Source organism: Rhipicephalus microplus, chromosome 2, assembly GCF_043290135.1.
Source record: "Rhipicephalus microplus isolate Deutch F79 chromosome 2, USDA_Rmic, whole genome shotgun sequence".
Lineage (NCBI taxonomy): Eukaryota > Metazoa > Arthropoda > Arachnida > Ixodida > Ixodidae > Rhipicephalus > Rhipicephalus microplus.
In genome coordinates, this window is record NC_134701.1 from 137,653,940 (window position 1) to 137,671,093 (window position 17,154).

The following is a 17,154-nucleotide window of genomic DNA, read 5'->3' on the forward strand; positions in this document are numbered from 1 at the left end:
GCGGACGGCTCGTCGATAGATGACACCGACGAGAATTTCGCAGCGCCATCTCCCTCTCGTTGCCTTCAACGATGTCTTCAGCAGTGACTCCCACCCAGATACCTAATGGTTTTGCCGGTTTTGAAGCGTGAAAAATCACCACACAGCATTCCTACTGACCGGCATATATTCGTCGTATCGATACCGGAAAAAACCATGAAAACAATGGCGCTTAATCACCTGCAATGAATAGCCACTATGAGCGACATCTTTCCACTGCCACAATACTGCTTTCGCTCTATTTGCGGCACGGCTGACGCCATCGCCGGGTTTGTTGGCACCCTGGAGCAAGCGCTACACGAGCGGGGACAGCCCTTATACTTCTGCTCGATGTGCACTTAGCATTTGACTATATCTCCCCCACGCTACTATCATCAAGGTGGTTTGTGCACTTAGTGTGCAGGGCAAACTTCTGTGCTATATCGATGCCTTCTTCGCCGACTGTTCACAGATTTCCCGTGTGGGGAAGGCCGACAGCGTGCCCCGCCCATTCACCACCGGAGTATCACAAGGAGGCGTACCGAGGCCGTTTCTTTTAGGGGCGAAGCTCCTTATGGCGTGGCTTGTGTATCCCCGTTCTGGGTAACCACCCATCGTTAACCCTTGAACTAGCCATAGACGGTGGTACTTGTACTATACACTGAAAAATGCAAATGGCATGACACTAAAGGGCGCTACTTGTAGAAAAGAAGGCTTGACACCACACGTACGGAAGGAGAGAGAGACGATCGTGCGACTACGCCCGCGTGTTCTTCGGCGGCGCCATACGCCAGAGAGCGCTCTATAGTACGAATAAGCGCCGTGTTGGCGGGTGCGCGATTTCAGAACAGTGATGCCAACCCTGGGAATTCATCCCTATATCTAGGGATTTTCAACAATCTTTAGGGGTTTGGCGTTTTTTTTTTTGTTGTTGAATCTAAGGAGTTTTGTAAGGCTTTGGAAAAGTGACATTGCGTGGCCTATTTAAATGCATTACTAAGTGATCACGCTCTTTGAACTGGAAAGGCTGTAAAAAATGATTAGGGTTAGAAAGACGGTAAAAAAATGATTAGAATACATTCTGTTTATTTTCTTAGGAGTATCTTGGTTTTCTCATAGACCGTGTGAAGGCGATGGCAGTTTAGTAACGGGAGAATATTATTGTATGAATACTGGGGAAAATCAAACTCTTTAGTCTTAAGAGTTAAGCACGCGCATATCATGGGCTCCATCAGTGATTGCTGCACTGTGAAAGAAAATTTTTGTCTGGTATAGCACATAAACACGCGTCAAGATTTCACACACTGCCAAGCAATTTCTTCTTCATGTGAAATAACCAGAAATATTATAGAAGAACAGAGCAAACGTAGGACACAAGATTTGGTAATGTGGTACGAAGCATACGAGTTCAATATTGTGGAAACGGTGTAATGAAAAAAAGACAAGAATACAGTTAGGGTGTTTCATTTTTCCGTCATACCCTCTGCATGAAAGCGAAAAAGTGACTGATAGATTTGGCCAAACCGGTAGCTGATATAAAGTACAGAGGGAGAGGCGCAGCTATCAGCCATAGAGTGCCCACTTACATCTACTAAAACTATTGCTAAGGCACGTTGCCGGGCTAGTTGTTTGAGATTCATCATTTACACTGGTATAGCACACGACGACAAAGACACACACAAAAAAGAGATGCACACACACACAGCGCTAACTTGCAACTAATGTTTTATTTGCAATCACACACGCTGTTTATACAACAGTAGACCGATAAAACCTGGATAATGTCACGTCAAGAATACAGCACAGCCCATGCACGTGTCATCACCGATAGCGACAATCTACACTAGCCCGTCAAAGTGAAGATTCTAGATACTTCTTTTCTTTAGATAATAATGCTATGGAAGCCACTCTCACACGTTTTTCTTTCATTTTGTCTATTTCAAAAGCTTCAATAATTTCACGTGTGAATCTGTCACGGGCCTTAAAGAGTATACGGGTGTTTTGGAACATAGGGACGCAACCGCACCTCTGACTAAGAGAACACAAGTACATTGTAGAAAGAGCTGTATGTGGTCATTTGGCCCTTCACTGTCAGAGGTGCGGTTGCGTCCCTATGTTCCAAAATACCCGTATACCCGTATACCCGTATAATCACGGCGGATTGCGCCGTGAGGCCGTGCGAGGCAGAAGCCCGCTACGCACAAGCACTGGCTAACTACTGATTTTATTTCGGAAAAGTCAATGCATACATACCTCCAAGGCAGGCATACCACACATGCGCCACGCAATTGAAAACACACACACTCACACACGCACGCACACACACACACGCACGCACGCACACGCACACACACCCACCCACACACACACACACACACACAAAATTGCAACCAGAGTTGATTGCGCTGTAAAAGTACTTCTACGATCATGAACGAACTACGCCCAAAGGAAGTTTTACTGAAGTCTCCATCATTCACCGTGTGGATATGCTGTCATTTTTAAAACTTGGCTCTAGCACCTCTCACCTAGTGCCTTGCGAAACAACATGACTTCACTCTGCGCGTAGTAATTTACGTAGACAACTCCGCCTTATATGTCGGTGGTCCCACCTAATGCCTCGCCAACGTTCTTAAGTGCTCAGAATTCCCTAGAGGTCATTGCCGGGTTCATAGCTGGCATAGGACTGCGCATCTAGGTCGCCAAAACAGAGGCCCTTCTCGTCAACCTGTGCACGCATGGAAGACTCATATTCGCTGGGCGTAATGAAAAACCACAGGCTTAGGTGAAATTCAACAGAGAGCCGCGTGCGTATTGAAACACGCCGTGTTGAGGGTGCATTGTGGCGGACTCGCGCGCGAGGAAGCAAATGCTCTGCCTCCCTCGTAGTGAATATCTACGAGTTCAAGCGATTACGAAGTTCCACTACGAGCGCCCCTGCGTAGCCTCAGCACCATACAGTGGTATGCTATCGATGCTGTACATCAACGAGTGCTCCACATATACCACGAACTGCTGCGCGGCTCGAGAGTCACTGCTACACTTGTGGAGACTGATGCCAATGACAAGGTGAACGTCAATCACAAGGTGAACTGCGCGTGCTCTACCACCTCGAGGGCCTCAATAGTCCATCGGTTGGGGCTACCATCTTTTTACAACTGCGTGTACTGCATGACTCACGTGCGGGATGCCTATTTCGCACGTTGGACTCTATAGTCATGGACAGTGCACACGAGATTCCCCCATGCAGCAATCTCACCAAAGTGTGCCACTCCTATTGGTTTCGATCTCCCAGTAGAGTTGCTTGGTTCGCCAGTGGACCGAGACCTAGCCGGTAGGACACAGTTTTTCATGGACGCCTACATTCTGCGGACCACACCATGGCCGCTGACTGCAGGGCACAACCGCTTGCAGTGAAGGGCCAATGCCGGCTTCCCTACCACGCCTCATCTCCAACGGCTGAACTGGTAGGGATCCACCTCGCTGCAGACCTCATCAGTGAACTCTCACACGCGGCTGTCTTCGCGGACTCGAGATCTGCCCTCCGCTAGATCGCCAAGGAGGACCACGCACCTCACTCACTCTACTTGTCGCGTCGTCGCTGCACAGCCTGCGCAATCACATCTGTGACGTGGTCCTTCGGTGGATTCCGTCTCACGTTTTCATCGCAGGAAACGAAGCTTTCAATGACCTTGTAAGGACACTACATGACCCAGTGGCTCCATTGTCGACGTTCGCGGATTTCGCAAACTCAGCAGCGTAGCCTTCGGCACAAGCTCGTCCGAAATTATCCTGACCAGCTCATGGCTGCTAGCTCTCCACGACGCCATCTACCGCAAGGTACGTTCAAGGAAGGAGTGCCCCCTTCTCTTCACACCCCGAACTGGCTCTGCCTTGCCTGCCGATCGCCGACATTGTCTATGCAGTGCACCCTCGCCCTGTGGCAGTGACTGTGGTTGAAGATAAACCATGGTACATTATCTTCTCTCCTGTTTTGTCCTCTCCGGTCACCACGAAGCGTTCGCGTGCTTTACAAGCAGCTGGAGCTGTTGTTTTCTACAGTGGATCACATTCCCCTCCCGGTAGGACCGGTCCATCGTGTACGCTGTCTTTTGCGCGCAGTCCTCAACTTCATCAATGCTTTGCAACTGAGCTATCGCCCTTAAACCACTTCGACTAAGCCTGCAAAACCGATGGCGAAGAAATTCTTTTTTGTCTGCTGCTATTCTTCTGTTACCTCCCTCTGTGTCACCCACTGCCATCTAATTCTTCCCTTACTTTTTACCCCCATCTCTCGCAAGCGTCGCGATTGTGGTATTCTCGCACGAGACAGCTATTCCGTCGCTGAACCCCACTCTTCACCCTCTTTCAATTCAAAAATCCAGTTTTCGATAATCCTATATGTATGTTATGTGTGTCAATCTTTTTGCGTTCAGAAACATACCAGCAAAACTAAAGTGCTTCTAGTGAGGCACATAATATATATATATATATATATATATATATATATTGTAATGATGACAAAGCGGCGATCGTGCTCGGCGCATACCTGGGAGAGACGGAAGACGACGAAGAGGAAGCAGATAAAGAACAGCCGGCCTGCAGCAAAGGCGTTGTCTCTTTGTCTTATTTCTCCGCGTTACAATGGCGCAGTCGCGAACTACTGACCCCGATATCCCTGCGTCCACTACACTTCGAAGTGGACGAGTGCTCTCGAACTCCCCACCGATCACGGACGGCGTCCAAGCCTCCACGGCGGCACCGCATCATGACTGCAGCGAGGCCATTTCTCGAGGCTTCTCTCTGTTCGCCCAAGAGCTCAAGACATCCGGGTTTGGCTGCGCCTCTTTTGGATCGTTCAACGAGAACGAAATTCCATATTTTCATGGATTCAAGGATGACCCTACCAACTGGGTAAGCGTGATAAACTCGGTTGCCCTTAAATACTCGTGGAGCGACACGATTAAGAAGTCGGTCGCTGAAGGACGTTTGCGAGGATCTGCCCAAGCGTGGCATCGTTTCCAAGGCAGTACATACGCTACATGGCAAACATGGAGCGCGGCCCTGATGTCCGCGTTTGCGCCGCTTCCGAGCGCTTACGACGACCGTTTCATGACCATGCGGTCACGCCGGCAAGGTGCAACCGAGGACGTCGCGACTTACATCTACGACAAGCTGGACCTTTTACAAGCTTGCGATATACAGTGGACCTCCTCCGCAGGCGAACGGACTGACCGAAAGGTCGAACCAGACTATCCAGGCTAGACTCGCACCGTACTGTAAGAATCACAAACGAGGTGAGGCCGACTGGGATGATCATCTCCAAGCAGCTGCGTACGCAGTGAACACGGCGGCACACAGCTCCACAGGAATTTGCCCCTACGAGATTGTCTATGGTCAGCTCCCGCAACTGAATGCTACGTTCGGTTTGGACACTCCCGTTAAAGTAGGGCGTTCCGCTGCACGCCAGAGACTTTGTCGCGATATCCGTGTGGAGGCGCGTAGGAGGATTGTGCATGCTCAACAGGCACAAAAGCGATACTACGACCGACGCCACCGTCCCGCGCCGAAATACAGTGTAGGTGATGAGGTGTGGCTACAGCGAGGTGCGCCATCGTCTTCAAACAAACTGCACCCAAAGTACGACGGCCCTTACATTATTTCTGAGCGCTTGGGAGATAACACTTGGCGAGTACGATCCACAGCTTCTGATACGCGCAGAGACAAGAGAAAACGGAATAACTTTGCGGTGCATGTGTCGCGGATGAAGAACTGCATACGGCGGCAAACGTGACATTGGTTTGTGTTTTTCTTACAGGAGTAGACCAGCTGCAGCGTGGCCGAGTGTAATGATGACAAAGCGGCGATCGTGCTCGGCGCATACCTGGGAGAGACGGAAGACGACGAAGAGGAAGCAGATAAAGAACAGCCGGCCTGCAGCAAAGGCGTTGTCTCTTTGTCTTATTTCTCCGCGTTACAATATATATATATATATATATATATATATATATATATATATACATATATAATATTTTGTGAATACGCCAGGTGCCTAATAATCGAGCCACATTGGCGCGCTGGTGAGCAGTGACGTAACAAGCTTCTTCCTGCGCGAGCGACTGCATTACTGAGAGTGGAGTCGTTTGCAGCGTTTGAAATTCAATAGAAGAAAACAGCTGTGCTCCGTTCTACACATGACGTCACACACACCATGCAAAATCGTTGTCGCTGGTGGTGAGCGGAGCTTAGAGACGGCGACTTCTAGAGCTTCTTTAGTACTTCTAGGGCTTCTTTAGTACTGAATTATTCTTGTATAGTGTGTTTTTCGTGTAAATATAGCTGGAACAGACCATGCACTTTTAATTCTTGCCGAAAATCGCGAATAGATGGGTGATAGTGTCATCAACAGTTTGAGGACTTTCACAAACAGATGGTTCATTGTACGCAGTCAGTGTGGTCAACGAAGATCATCACAGGAGAGTGAAATCACGTTGTCTATTTATTTAGTCGTGAAATTGCATTTTGTTCAGAGATATGTGCCGTCATGCTCTCAAAAGATGGGTGCTTTTAGGGGGGGGGGGGCGAATAGGTAAACAATTTTTACAGCCAGTATATTACATCTCTAAGAAGGCTACGGTTACACCAAAATGGCTGACAGCATCTGGTACTTCTCTTACGATCCTTCCTTTGATTTTTCTTAACATTGCAATATGTTGCTTCAGCGGCGCGTTTGCATATACTATACCTCGCAACAATATCATGTCATCAAGGTTTGTTCCTAAAATATCAGAGAATATTTCTAACGAGCTTTCTATTTTACAGGCATATGTGTGTATAACAGCTCGCATACTGGATGCTGAACAGTTTTCTTCGACCCTTATTCATACACTTGAGCAGTGCGGAAGGCTGGGCGTTCTTTTGCGTAAGAGCATAGTAGGATAACTCTGCTACACCTCACACCGCATAGTAGCCCCACAACACATCCCTAAATATGCTTATCAGTAGACTTATGGAGAAAAATTAGAAGCCCTTGCTCTATTCGCGACTCGAACTGAGCGCTTGTCACCTAGCGGCCGCGCCTAGAAACAGCGCTATCGGGGTCAACCTTGAAAGCAGACGTGTTACCACATTGCGCACGTTGTGAAGCGGCCGCATATAGTTCTTTTCTTTTCGCCACGTCGCGCGTGGGAGCCGGAAGAAAAAAAAATTGATGTCACCATTACAGTGTGCTGTGATGCGCGGCATCGTGGTGGAAAGATGGCAACGTATCGCTGTATCGCTGCCAAATGAATGCAGACGACGCGTGATGGAGAACGGCGCAAGTCAGCAACTGACGCACTCAAAAAGGCGGTCGCAGACATCACGGTAGTTTGTTTTAATGATTTTGTTCCAGACGGCTTAATTCTGTTCGGTGAGTATGTAATCATTTAGCATATCTGCATTTCATATCAATATTGGGGTTCATCTGAACACGGAGTATAGATTCGTTTATATTAGCAATCGCTTTAGAAAATTTGTTGCCTAACATGTGTGTACTTTTTGTATGTAGGACTACTTATTTTCTTCGCAAGACGCAGTGCTACCCATTCTGAAATTGGGCTGCTGTAATCCTTCCCCCGAATATTTTTTTTTTATTTCGCATGCGTGTATGACAACACGCACACAAACACACGCACAAAGGCCGCATGTGCGTAGCATGCACGTATGTGTGTTCGTGCGTTCATACATTACGTCCGTTCTTTTGTAGCATGCGTAGTGTACGTGTATATATCTGCTTTGAGTATTCACTACTGTAAACACAAATAATCGAATCTTCGGAAGCACACGACGTTGTTCATTAGAAACCTAATAACATGGATTGGCGAACGGAAAAAACACTCCTATTACAACTGAAACTAAGATATGCCTCATCTCAAGATACACTGGCGCAGGCATAACATCGCTCTTTAATCAGTGTGAAGGGCATGCGTATTCGGCTTTTGACGGGACAACGAAACTAAATGAGATGCACGCAATCGGCAGCACAACTCGCAGCGTATGGTTACATCGAACACTGTGAAGCCTTGCCTGTAGCAGTGTAGCAACGCAGCGCAAAAGTGCTAGCACCTTTCCGGGAAGCCCGCTACGCTTGAGCAGTTGCTTCTTCAACCTCAGGCTCGCTATACAAGTTCTTCAACTTGAAGTAAATCTGATGTCGTTCGCCGAAGAGGCTCGATATTTGCGCGCACAGCGCAACTATTTCCTCTGTTTTTCCTATGAAACTCTTAACGTCGATGAAAATGAGGTCGTCCGCCACCAACGCCCTTCCGCCTTTGAAGAAGCAACGTGATCCGACCCTACAATTTAAAAAAAAATCTTCAGTACGAAGCCATGCGAAAGTACCACATCGACCCTGTTAAGTACAGCCGTCATTGTTCTTTCTACCAGTGTTGGCAGTATAGGGAGCATTTTATGGAGTTGCGAGTTGGTAAAGTGGTGCCAGCGAAACGTTGCGCGTTCGCACGAGACATATAGTTTATTGCTCTTTTACTTTGTTTCTTTGTTTCTCTCTGTTTCTCCCATTCCTTCTTCCTTTCTTTTCTCTTTGTTTCTTTATTGGTTTCATTGTTTCTTTTCTTCTGCCTTTATTTTTTCGTTGTTTTCGCTTTGTTGGTTTGGTTGTTTTTTTTGGGTTTTTTTGCACTGCGCAATGCCTTTTGAAATAGAAAGACACCTTGATATAAGATGAAATTGCCTCATCACAAACGTCATCGAGCCTACAATCTTAAGAGCATTTATTATTAGAAAACGTCACTTGCAATAACGAATTCAACTTGTAACCTTCGCGGGTCATAGTTCCGCAGATTCCCTGGCGCCGGTTTTTGTATATTGGCCATCTCCAATAAATGCGCAAACCATAAAAGCTTCTCCGCGAATAATGTATCGTGGTGGTAATTATTACTTTTATCAAGCAGTAACAAAAGTGAAACTAGGATAAAAAAATTGGCCCCGTATCTACACGCTACACTGCAACATCTACACGTTACACTGCAAATGTCGTCGAAAGACGACAGTCTTGCGTCTAGAGAGACAGAACAAAACGTCTATTTCATGTCCTGCCCAAGAAAATCGGTGAACGGTGTTCTAGAGGCGCTGTGTTATAGTGCCTCGAGCGTGCAGCGAAGGCGAACGAGCACATCAAGTGACGTCCCACGTGAGACATGAGCGCTATCTGGAAGTTATCTTGGAAAACGAAGCTCGCGGTGTGCGCGCCCGTCTCAGAGGTGATAAGGTGTAGAATGCAAATTGATGGGTAGGTGCCACCACCGTGTCATCTTAAAATCGAAAACACTTACCTTTTTTGAGCACCACGTTCCAATGTCAGCGCAGCGGGATAAAGGCTATGGTCCTTAGAATTACTTATGTGTGCCTTCTCTAGTACAAAGACACAGATACAAAATATTGGCGTGTTGTTATGGTGCCTCAGATATGCGCAATAATTGCTTTTTAGTTTACAATCACACAAGTATGAACGCTGCATCTTGAGGAATATTGGTGGGTGCTGCGGATGGGGTGGGCCGTTAGGGGTATCGTCTGGTGCCGTGTAGGGTACTATTAAGGGCGGAAAAACAGACAAGTGTACAGACAGAGAGACCAAAATTTTTGCGTCGAAGGTCCCCAAGAAAGACTATCGTCTTCAAAGAACTTTGTGCAAGTTGCCAATGTCAAGTCAATGTGCGAATATGGGGATTGTGGAAGTTATGCTTATCTACGACAGCTTCTCGAATACGACTTCATGAAGCTCAATTTTAATGCACTTCGGTGTTTCACGTTTTGGCCTCTAATGCGTATGCAATGCGGTTAGTTGGTATTTTTTATTGCTGACAGAAATTGTAGTAGTAACACATATTCATTTGAATACTGTTTCATATTTCATCAGTGTTTTATGTCGTTTTTTTTGTTTTTGCACCTAAGTGCATCGTTGCCTTGTTCACGGTGGCAGGCGCCCCTGTTTTTGTTGCGCAGTATTTTTGTGTATGTACACTACAGAGTGACATAGTGCATTCTGATATATTCATTGAGACGTGGTAGTGGATGATGAAAAATAACTTTACGCTATTCATCATTCCTGTAATGGTTATATCGATTGCTTATACCTTTTGGAGCCAGTTCTACTTTCTGATGGTGTCAAACGTCGTAATACTTTATTTCCTAAAAATGTGGTAACGAGCCTATTTGTGCTAGAAAATAAAGCTTTATTTGCAGGCATGTTTTTTTTAGAAATATAACACTAAAGGCTTCACCTCATTGAAAACCATCATTGTTTTTATACAATTTTGATGAATCTTCACTTTTGTGACAGAAAAGCGATGAAGCTGCTGCATTCAACAAGCATTTCTTTCAACCTTCGATGTTTTTTTTTCTTTTTCCCAGGCCAGGAAATGGATGTCACCCTTAACATGATAGCCAGTGGTTATCATTTTCAAGTGTGGGATATTGACGCCTTAAGTGACAAGCCAGAAGGAAAAACCTGGAACAAAGCTGTTGTAGAAATCGGGCGCTACTCACAGGAAATCAGCGTAGGACACTTTTTTTTATTGCTACCACTGTGACGTAACCGTACTCAGGGGGTGAAATTAGAGCCCTACGGTACGGTTAACACAGCAGCGATTGATATTCATGCAGTATTCGGTGCTCTGGAGCCCGTGCTATATGGCTTTCCACGGCATGTGAGTGGAGTAGGATGATGATGATAATAACGATGAATAATATAATTCTTTTGTTGAAGTCCCATTTAAAATGGGGTGGCGACAAGTAACCCTATATGCCACATGTTTTCATTTTTTTGATAATGAGAGGTTGCTTCATGTGTAGCAGTCCAATTTCTTGATATTTGTTATTTATATATTTTCATACCGGCGTTTGCATATAATCGATAGCCACGCACACTTGAACTGAGTCTGACTTTATCAGTGTCTTCCACGTAATCAAAGCGTTACCTTCCAGTCACATCAAGTGATAGAGGAATCGTTTGACGTTTCTTGACGCCAAAAGAACTACACTGCCGCAACAAGGTCGTAGACATGACGGACTGGCTCGCTGGATTCCGTGCTGACCAGTTGTGCGCTCGCGATCTCCGATGACAGTGCAGCTCTGGCCGACTGGGTTGGTCCTACGCCTCCTCCTGACGCCTGTCCTCTACGACGACGACAGCGTAGCTCTGGCCGAATGGATTAGGCCTACGCCATCTCCTGCTGCCGACAAGAGCTCTCGTCAGTGGTGCCTCGTCCTAGGACTCCTGCAGCCATGTCCATTTTTCCTGTCTTCTCCTTACTTCCGTCGCTCCCTGCCACAGCGCCTTGTTTTCTCCTTCCTCTCTATCTCTTTACCTATTCTATCCTTTTAATCCCTTCTCTACCCCCATCCCTCGTGAGCTACTGTTGAGGTGTCCTCCCCCCCCCCCCTGAGAGACAGTTACGAGGCTCACTTTTATCTTCTTTTCATTTTTAATCAATTCCCCCCTGTAGGAATTATTGCGATAGCAACAAAGGTGATGCTTTTCAAAGTCATATTAGTGAGTAATTCTATTGCAAACCATCTCACGGAACTCTATGCAATCCAGGAATAAAGGAATACGGCCGCTCTAGAGTACGAACTGGTTTTTGTGCTGTCTATCAATTGAACGCGAAATAAGCGGTGAGACGATGGCCCGTATATTATACGAGTCACTTGCGGAGGTCTGTCGAGAAAGCGCGTAGGCTATTGTGCACGACTGTGCCATTCTAACGCGATCGCAATAGAGAGCTCGTGTCAAAGAAATTCGGCCGTTGGTGCCAGCACCTTTGGCTGTGAGCGAAAAATCGTCCGTGAGCGAGAAATCGAGAAAGCAGCAAATAAATTATTGAATAAAATTTTCAGTCTCTTTGAGGATCGAACCCGGGCCGTTCGCATGGCCAGCAGGTGTCCTACCTCAAAGTCACGATGTCACTTGAAGGTGCTTTGCTTAAAAACATTACCTAAATGCCATGTAGTGGAAGGAGTCTTCTTAACGCAATTGTTCGAAAGCTGTCACAAGGAAAACGAGCCCATTCGGCGATTTGTAGGCGCATTTAGGAGGCCCTCAAACTACGTTGAAGAAGACCGAGTAGCCATCGCCGCAAAAAAAAAAAAAAAAAAAGACAACACAGGAACTTTCAACCAGCTTTAAAAGTGAACGACTATGTCCATCTAGCGGAAAGATGTGCATTTTCGGAAGCGTTCATCAAGCAAGCAGCAAACGGTAGATACTGTGCTGCCATCTGTGAGACATTGGGAGAATGTGGCTTCTGAAATGGCGAGCACGCGGCGTGTATCTTGGAGGCCATGCAACTCATTCTTTAGACCAAAAAGCTGTATGTACTATTCGCGCGCGCGCTTGTACAATCTAGTGTGTGTGTGTGTGTGTGTGTGTGTGTGTGTGTGTGTGTGTGTGTGTGTGTGTGTGTGTGTGTGTGTGTGTGTGTGTGTGTGTGTGTGTGTGTGTGTGTGTGTGTGTGTGTGTGTGTGTGTGTGTGTGTGTGTGTGTGTGTGTGTCTGTCTGTGTTTGTGTGTGTGTTTAACAGAACACATTAATAAGTATGCACTTAGTGGTTGAAGGGTGCACTAGGGCCTGGATTTCGCTATTGCGTTTAATTCTGAAAGGCAAAGCTTAAGGGTACCCCATTTTTTTTTTATCAAAGTTCACAACTACTGCTTGAGCGCCGCATCCTCCCCTCCTACTCAGCTGCCCATTCATTCTCCTTCACCCGATCAAAACAAAAAACAAAAAAACAGGCATAGTGTTTCCTCTTCCAGATGCTTTGGAGCTGTTCAAACAAGGATAACTCGTGTATTTAGCGTGCTGATGCTGCTCTCTTTCAATAAATACCAGTCGAATATTTCTTATATTTTGTTTGCCTTGTATTTGTTTTGATTAACGGAATTGATGTGTTTTTCTTGAGCTTTGCTTTTAACGGAATTGATGTGCTTTGCTTCAGTGTTTGTTTAAGTAATAGAATTTAGTCCGTTCCACCGTAGCAATACTGTTACGGTAAAACAGCAAAATATTCAATCTTTCATCGCAAGGTTCAAGCAATAGCAACAAGTTGTAACGTTTTTGGATTCCGTCTCACCTAACTCTACAAAAAGGTTGTGCAAGAAAATATGGGTGCTCCAGGGACATTTTGTACACAGTCATTTTGCGTTGAGAATGCAGCACGTAGAAGGGTATACGAGCCGCCCGCCGCTCATGGCTGTCGAGATAGCGAGATAGCGCGCCCCTAAATTCAATATTCACAGTTCCTGCTCGACCAACCCCCTCCCTCCTCACGTCAAAAACAGGCGGGGCATTTGCTTTCTTCTTCAGCATTTGACACCTGGTCCAACAGGTGGAGGGAGCCTATAACATGTGCCCTCCCAACGAAAGATTGGCCAGCTCATTTGATCACTATTTCAGCCACGTTGATCGCTCCGCTCGCGCGCTACTAATCGCGGGTAGAACGTTTTCTACTCGTTATACCAGGTGAGGTGCTTTCTCACAAAAGTACTCGTGAAACGTTATTGTGCTCCCAATTTCCATTTCCTCAGTGCGCTATAGAACAATAAGAACTAAGGTAATCTATCATCAAAAGCGGGCAACTTTAGTGAGCGTGTGTCATGTCCTCTGTCCTCTCGACAGGGCCCCTGGACAGTTTTCACACCTCTCAGGTTGTTCCAACATGAAACATGCCAACTCCATCCTTTCATAAGCCCCAATACAACCCGAGAGCACCGGCATGTGGCCCTGCTCAGCTGCTCCATCCGTCGAAACAAGTCATTGTCAGGAGTCGCATGATAGTGGCCACGCCCATTTTGGGGCTCCAACAGCAAAGGAAATCCAGCTAGATTTAAAAGATAGTTGACCCCCTAGCAGGTAGTTTTCCGAACAAGCTTTCTGTAATTAAAAGGGCAATAAATGTTTACCGCTACCAGCCCCAGCAATGGGCAATGGGTGTCTCGAGTTTTCCCCGATCTGGAAGCTACAGTTTAAAACTGTTTGTTTCTTTTTTTTTTCAGTTTTACTTCATCAGTGATCAGTACCCGCAGTCTCTATCTGTGTTTGCCGTGGATGATATCAGATACAATAACTGTGCATTGCCAGGTGAGTGTTGCGAGAAAAAAACCCACAAGCATTTCCTCTAACTGTAAGTAAAAAGTATAAATAGTGGATCCGGTGAAAGCTAGCTTTTTCTCAAACAAGTAGGGCATTCTGCATTTATATACTCGTTGTTGATATTAGGAAAAGTTCTAGAAGTATTGCAATATTAGTGTAGTAATCTTGAAGGACCCATTCTACAGGAAGCTTTACGTTTATTTGGTCTAAGTTTTTCGTGTCTGCCAACAACAAAACACTAGCATCCCCAAGGAGCAGTAGAAAAACTAATCTAAAGATGCGTAAATGAACTGTACTTCATGCCCTGAGGTGAGTGAGTGCATGTGTTTGCAGCCACATCAAATAACAATAGAAGAAAATCTATGAAAAAATGCGTGAATAACATAGATCCCGCTATCCATGGTTATTGCCTGTGAGGTGTCTTTTTGTGTGTCGATGATTGTCGGTGATAAGCGGGAGTTCGGGGTATTCTAAAAATTACGAAGAAACGGTGCGGTGCAGAGCCCTTCAAGAATTCCGCTGCTATAGAGCTACGTTGCTAATTCACATTTTATATTTATATTAGCTCCCTCAATTTTTTATATCACAGTGAGCTCAAGCAGAGAAACCATGTGACGTATTATTCAGTAAATGAAAGACAGCCGATATACGCGCTCTAATATTTGTTCACTTTCAAATTTTTCTACCGTCAGCTCAAGGGAACAGTTGCTCTGATAACGATTTCCACTGTTCGAACGGAGCCTGCGTAAAGAAGGAAGAGGTGTGCAATTATGTCGATGACTGTGGGGACAACAGTGATGAAGAACGCTGCGGTGAGTAGGCAACGCTTCACTCAGGTCCTGCTTTGTGATAAAGCGAAAGCCTTAAAGTTTCTTGCGTGTCCCCTTAACCAAAACACTGCTGGCGAATGAAGTGGGAAAACCCACGGGACATACGTCGTGCTCTGGCGTTATCACTTGTTTGCCTTGTACGTGACTCTAGCGCATACGATTTTTTTAAAAATGCATTTAAGCAACGAGCCAAAAAACCATACTCTTAGTTGTCTGCAGGCATCACAAAACTTCGAATGTCCTTATATCATCGCTAAGTCATGCCAAACCACTAGATAATCGTGCCGGGTTGACGTTGTAAAGGGTCAAATGATATCGCCAAATGACGCTGTTCGCTGGAGATGGGTAACGTTTCCCGGAGAAAGTGTATTACCACGTGAGGAGTGGAAAGCTTGAGAGGAAGAGGGGAGAACGATAAATTAGAATAGCAGAAGAATGAAGAAGATGATAGAAAGAGACGAGAAAAAATATTTTGAAGTACGCTTAACGCTTCATTTTGAAGATAGCACATGTCAGCAGTTGTTTACGCATATTATCTGGGATTTGCGATAGGCCCACGAATGTTACTCCGCCATCGATGAGCCACATAAGGATCTGCGTAAAATACGGTGACAAATATCTTTCAACACGCTGAGTGGATGACATCTGTTGTTGAACACTTTGCCGGTGACATACCTCGATCTCATGACCGTACCTTTAAGTGGGTGTAGTAAAACCACATAAAAAAAAAAGTTGACAACTTCATGAATCATTCCAATAGGCTGAAGTTATATGCATTGATTTGAATGTCTGAACGCGAACTAAAAAAGAAACAAACATATCAGTGACTGTTATTTCGGTCCACTCAATTGGTTGGTATTATTCTGGTCATCTCCCCTCTTTTTTGTTCATACGGCAAAATGCCTTACACTTTATAACTTGTTCCCACAGGCACAGGCTCAATACGTTGATGACGGCGTAATATCTATTGTGCAAGCCTCTAAGATTTCGCAGTACTGATATAGTGCCGTAGCCAAAGGGGACGTTGGGGAGTAGCCCCCTCCAGAGTTTCGCAGTTTGGTTGCGTATATATAGACGTACTCATACAAGAGCACAGACAAACATGCATGAAGTATAATTGAGCCCCCCCCCCCCCCCCCCCAAAAAAAAACGCAAATATGGCAACATCCCTGCGCTGCAGGTTGTTATACCTGAAGCAGTGCTAGACGTGAAACGGCAAAGTTGAACGTAGGTAACGATTGATAGATACGAGCCACACGGGAAGAAAACAATAACAATCATGCCCCTTTCAGGTGACTATCGTTTGAGCTGCAATTTCGAAAGCTCCTTCTGTGACTGGACACCACAGCTCTCGCCTGATAGAAAAACAAAGGGCAACTGGCGTTTGGCTTATCCGTACGATCTTCTAATACACTCGCCAACGAGAGATCATACGACAGGGTTACCAGAAGGTACGTAACTAATACTCACACCTTTTAGCCTCGTAGTAAATCAGCGATGCTTCAAGGTTTTATAGGAGTGACCCATGTTCTCAAACGTCTACATGCTTTAAGCTGGGAGATGATAAAAAAAGTAAGATAGGTGGATATCTTACACAGAAACATGTGCGTGGTGGGTTTCCTATCAAACGCATAAGCAATCATGAAAAAAACCTTTTTCGCACGCACATAGAAGTGCTGAGTGCGCAGCATGCGTGCCAGACCAATAACTCTTCTTTTGAAGATTTCCGCTTTTTAGAAATAAGCGGAGTCAGTGATCTAATACACTCAAAAAAGGATGAGTAAGTGGCCCATCGGTAAAAAGATATTTCGACGCAGTACAAAGCATGTCCATAAAAACGAAGGCTTCTTTGCTGAGATCAAGACAGTACCCTCATTTGGGCCTTGGTACCGAAACCCAGTGTTTCAACATGTTGGCCATAGGCGGGTACCTAACCAAGCGGGATAAAACGCATAAAATGCAGCTTATATAGGTGGACAATCGCCCTATTTGGCCTAAAACCGGTTGGCAGGACGCGTTGGATCAGCTGAACCTATGCGACAGCAAACTCAGAAATAAAATTTGCAGACAGTGTCAACGTTGTCGTGGTGCTGGTACTAGTATGAGCAACAGCAGAGAACAGCGTGGCCAGTAAAGACATTAACTGGAAAGACGAGCGTT

The 17,154-nt window shown here is 45.7% G+C and overlaps 1 protein-coding gene across 1 annotated transcript in view; it reads left to right on the forward strand.

Annotated features, from left to right (window-relative positions):
• LOC119169735 (MAM and LDL-receptor class A domain-containing protein 1) overlaps window positions 1-17,154 on the forward strand; it is a 269,301-nt gene that overhangs the window by 127,154 nt on the left and 124,993 nt on the right. The window contains exons 37-40 of the mRNA XM_075886845.1: window positions 10,429-10,574; window positions 14,068-14,152; window positions 14,857-14,976; window positions 16,287-16,445. Coding sequence (XP_075742960.1) covers window positions 10,429-10,574; window positions 14,068-14,152; window positions 14,857-14,976; window positions 16,287-16,445 — 510 coding nt within the window. The remainder of the gene's footprint in view (window positions 1-10,428; window positions 10,575-14,067; window positions 14,153-14,856; window positions 14,977-16,286; window positions 16,446-17,154) is intronic.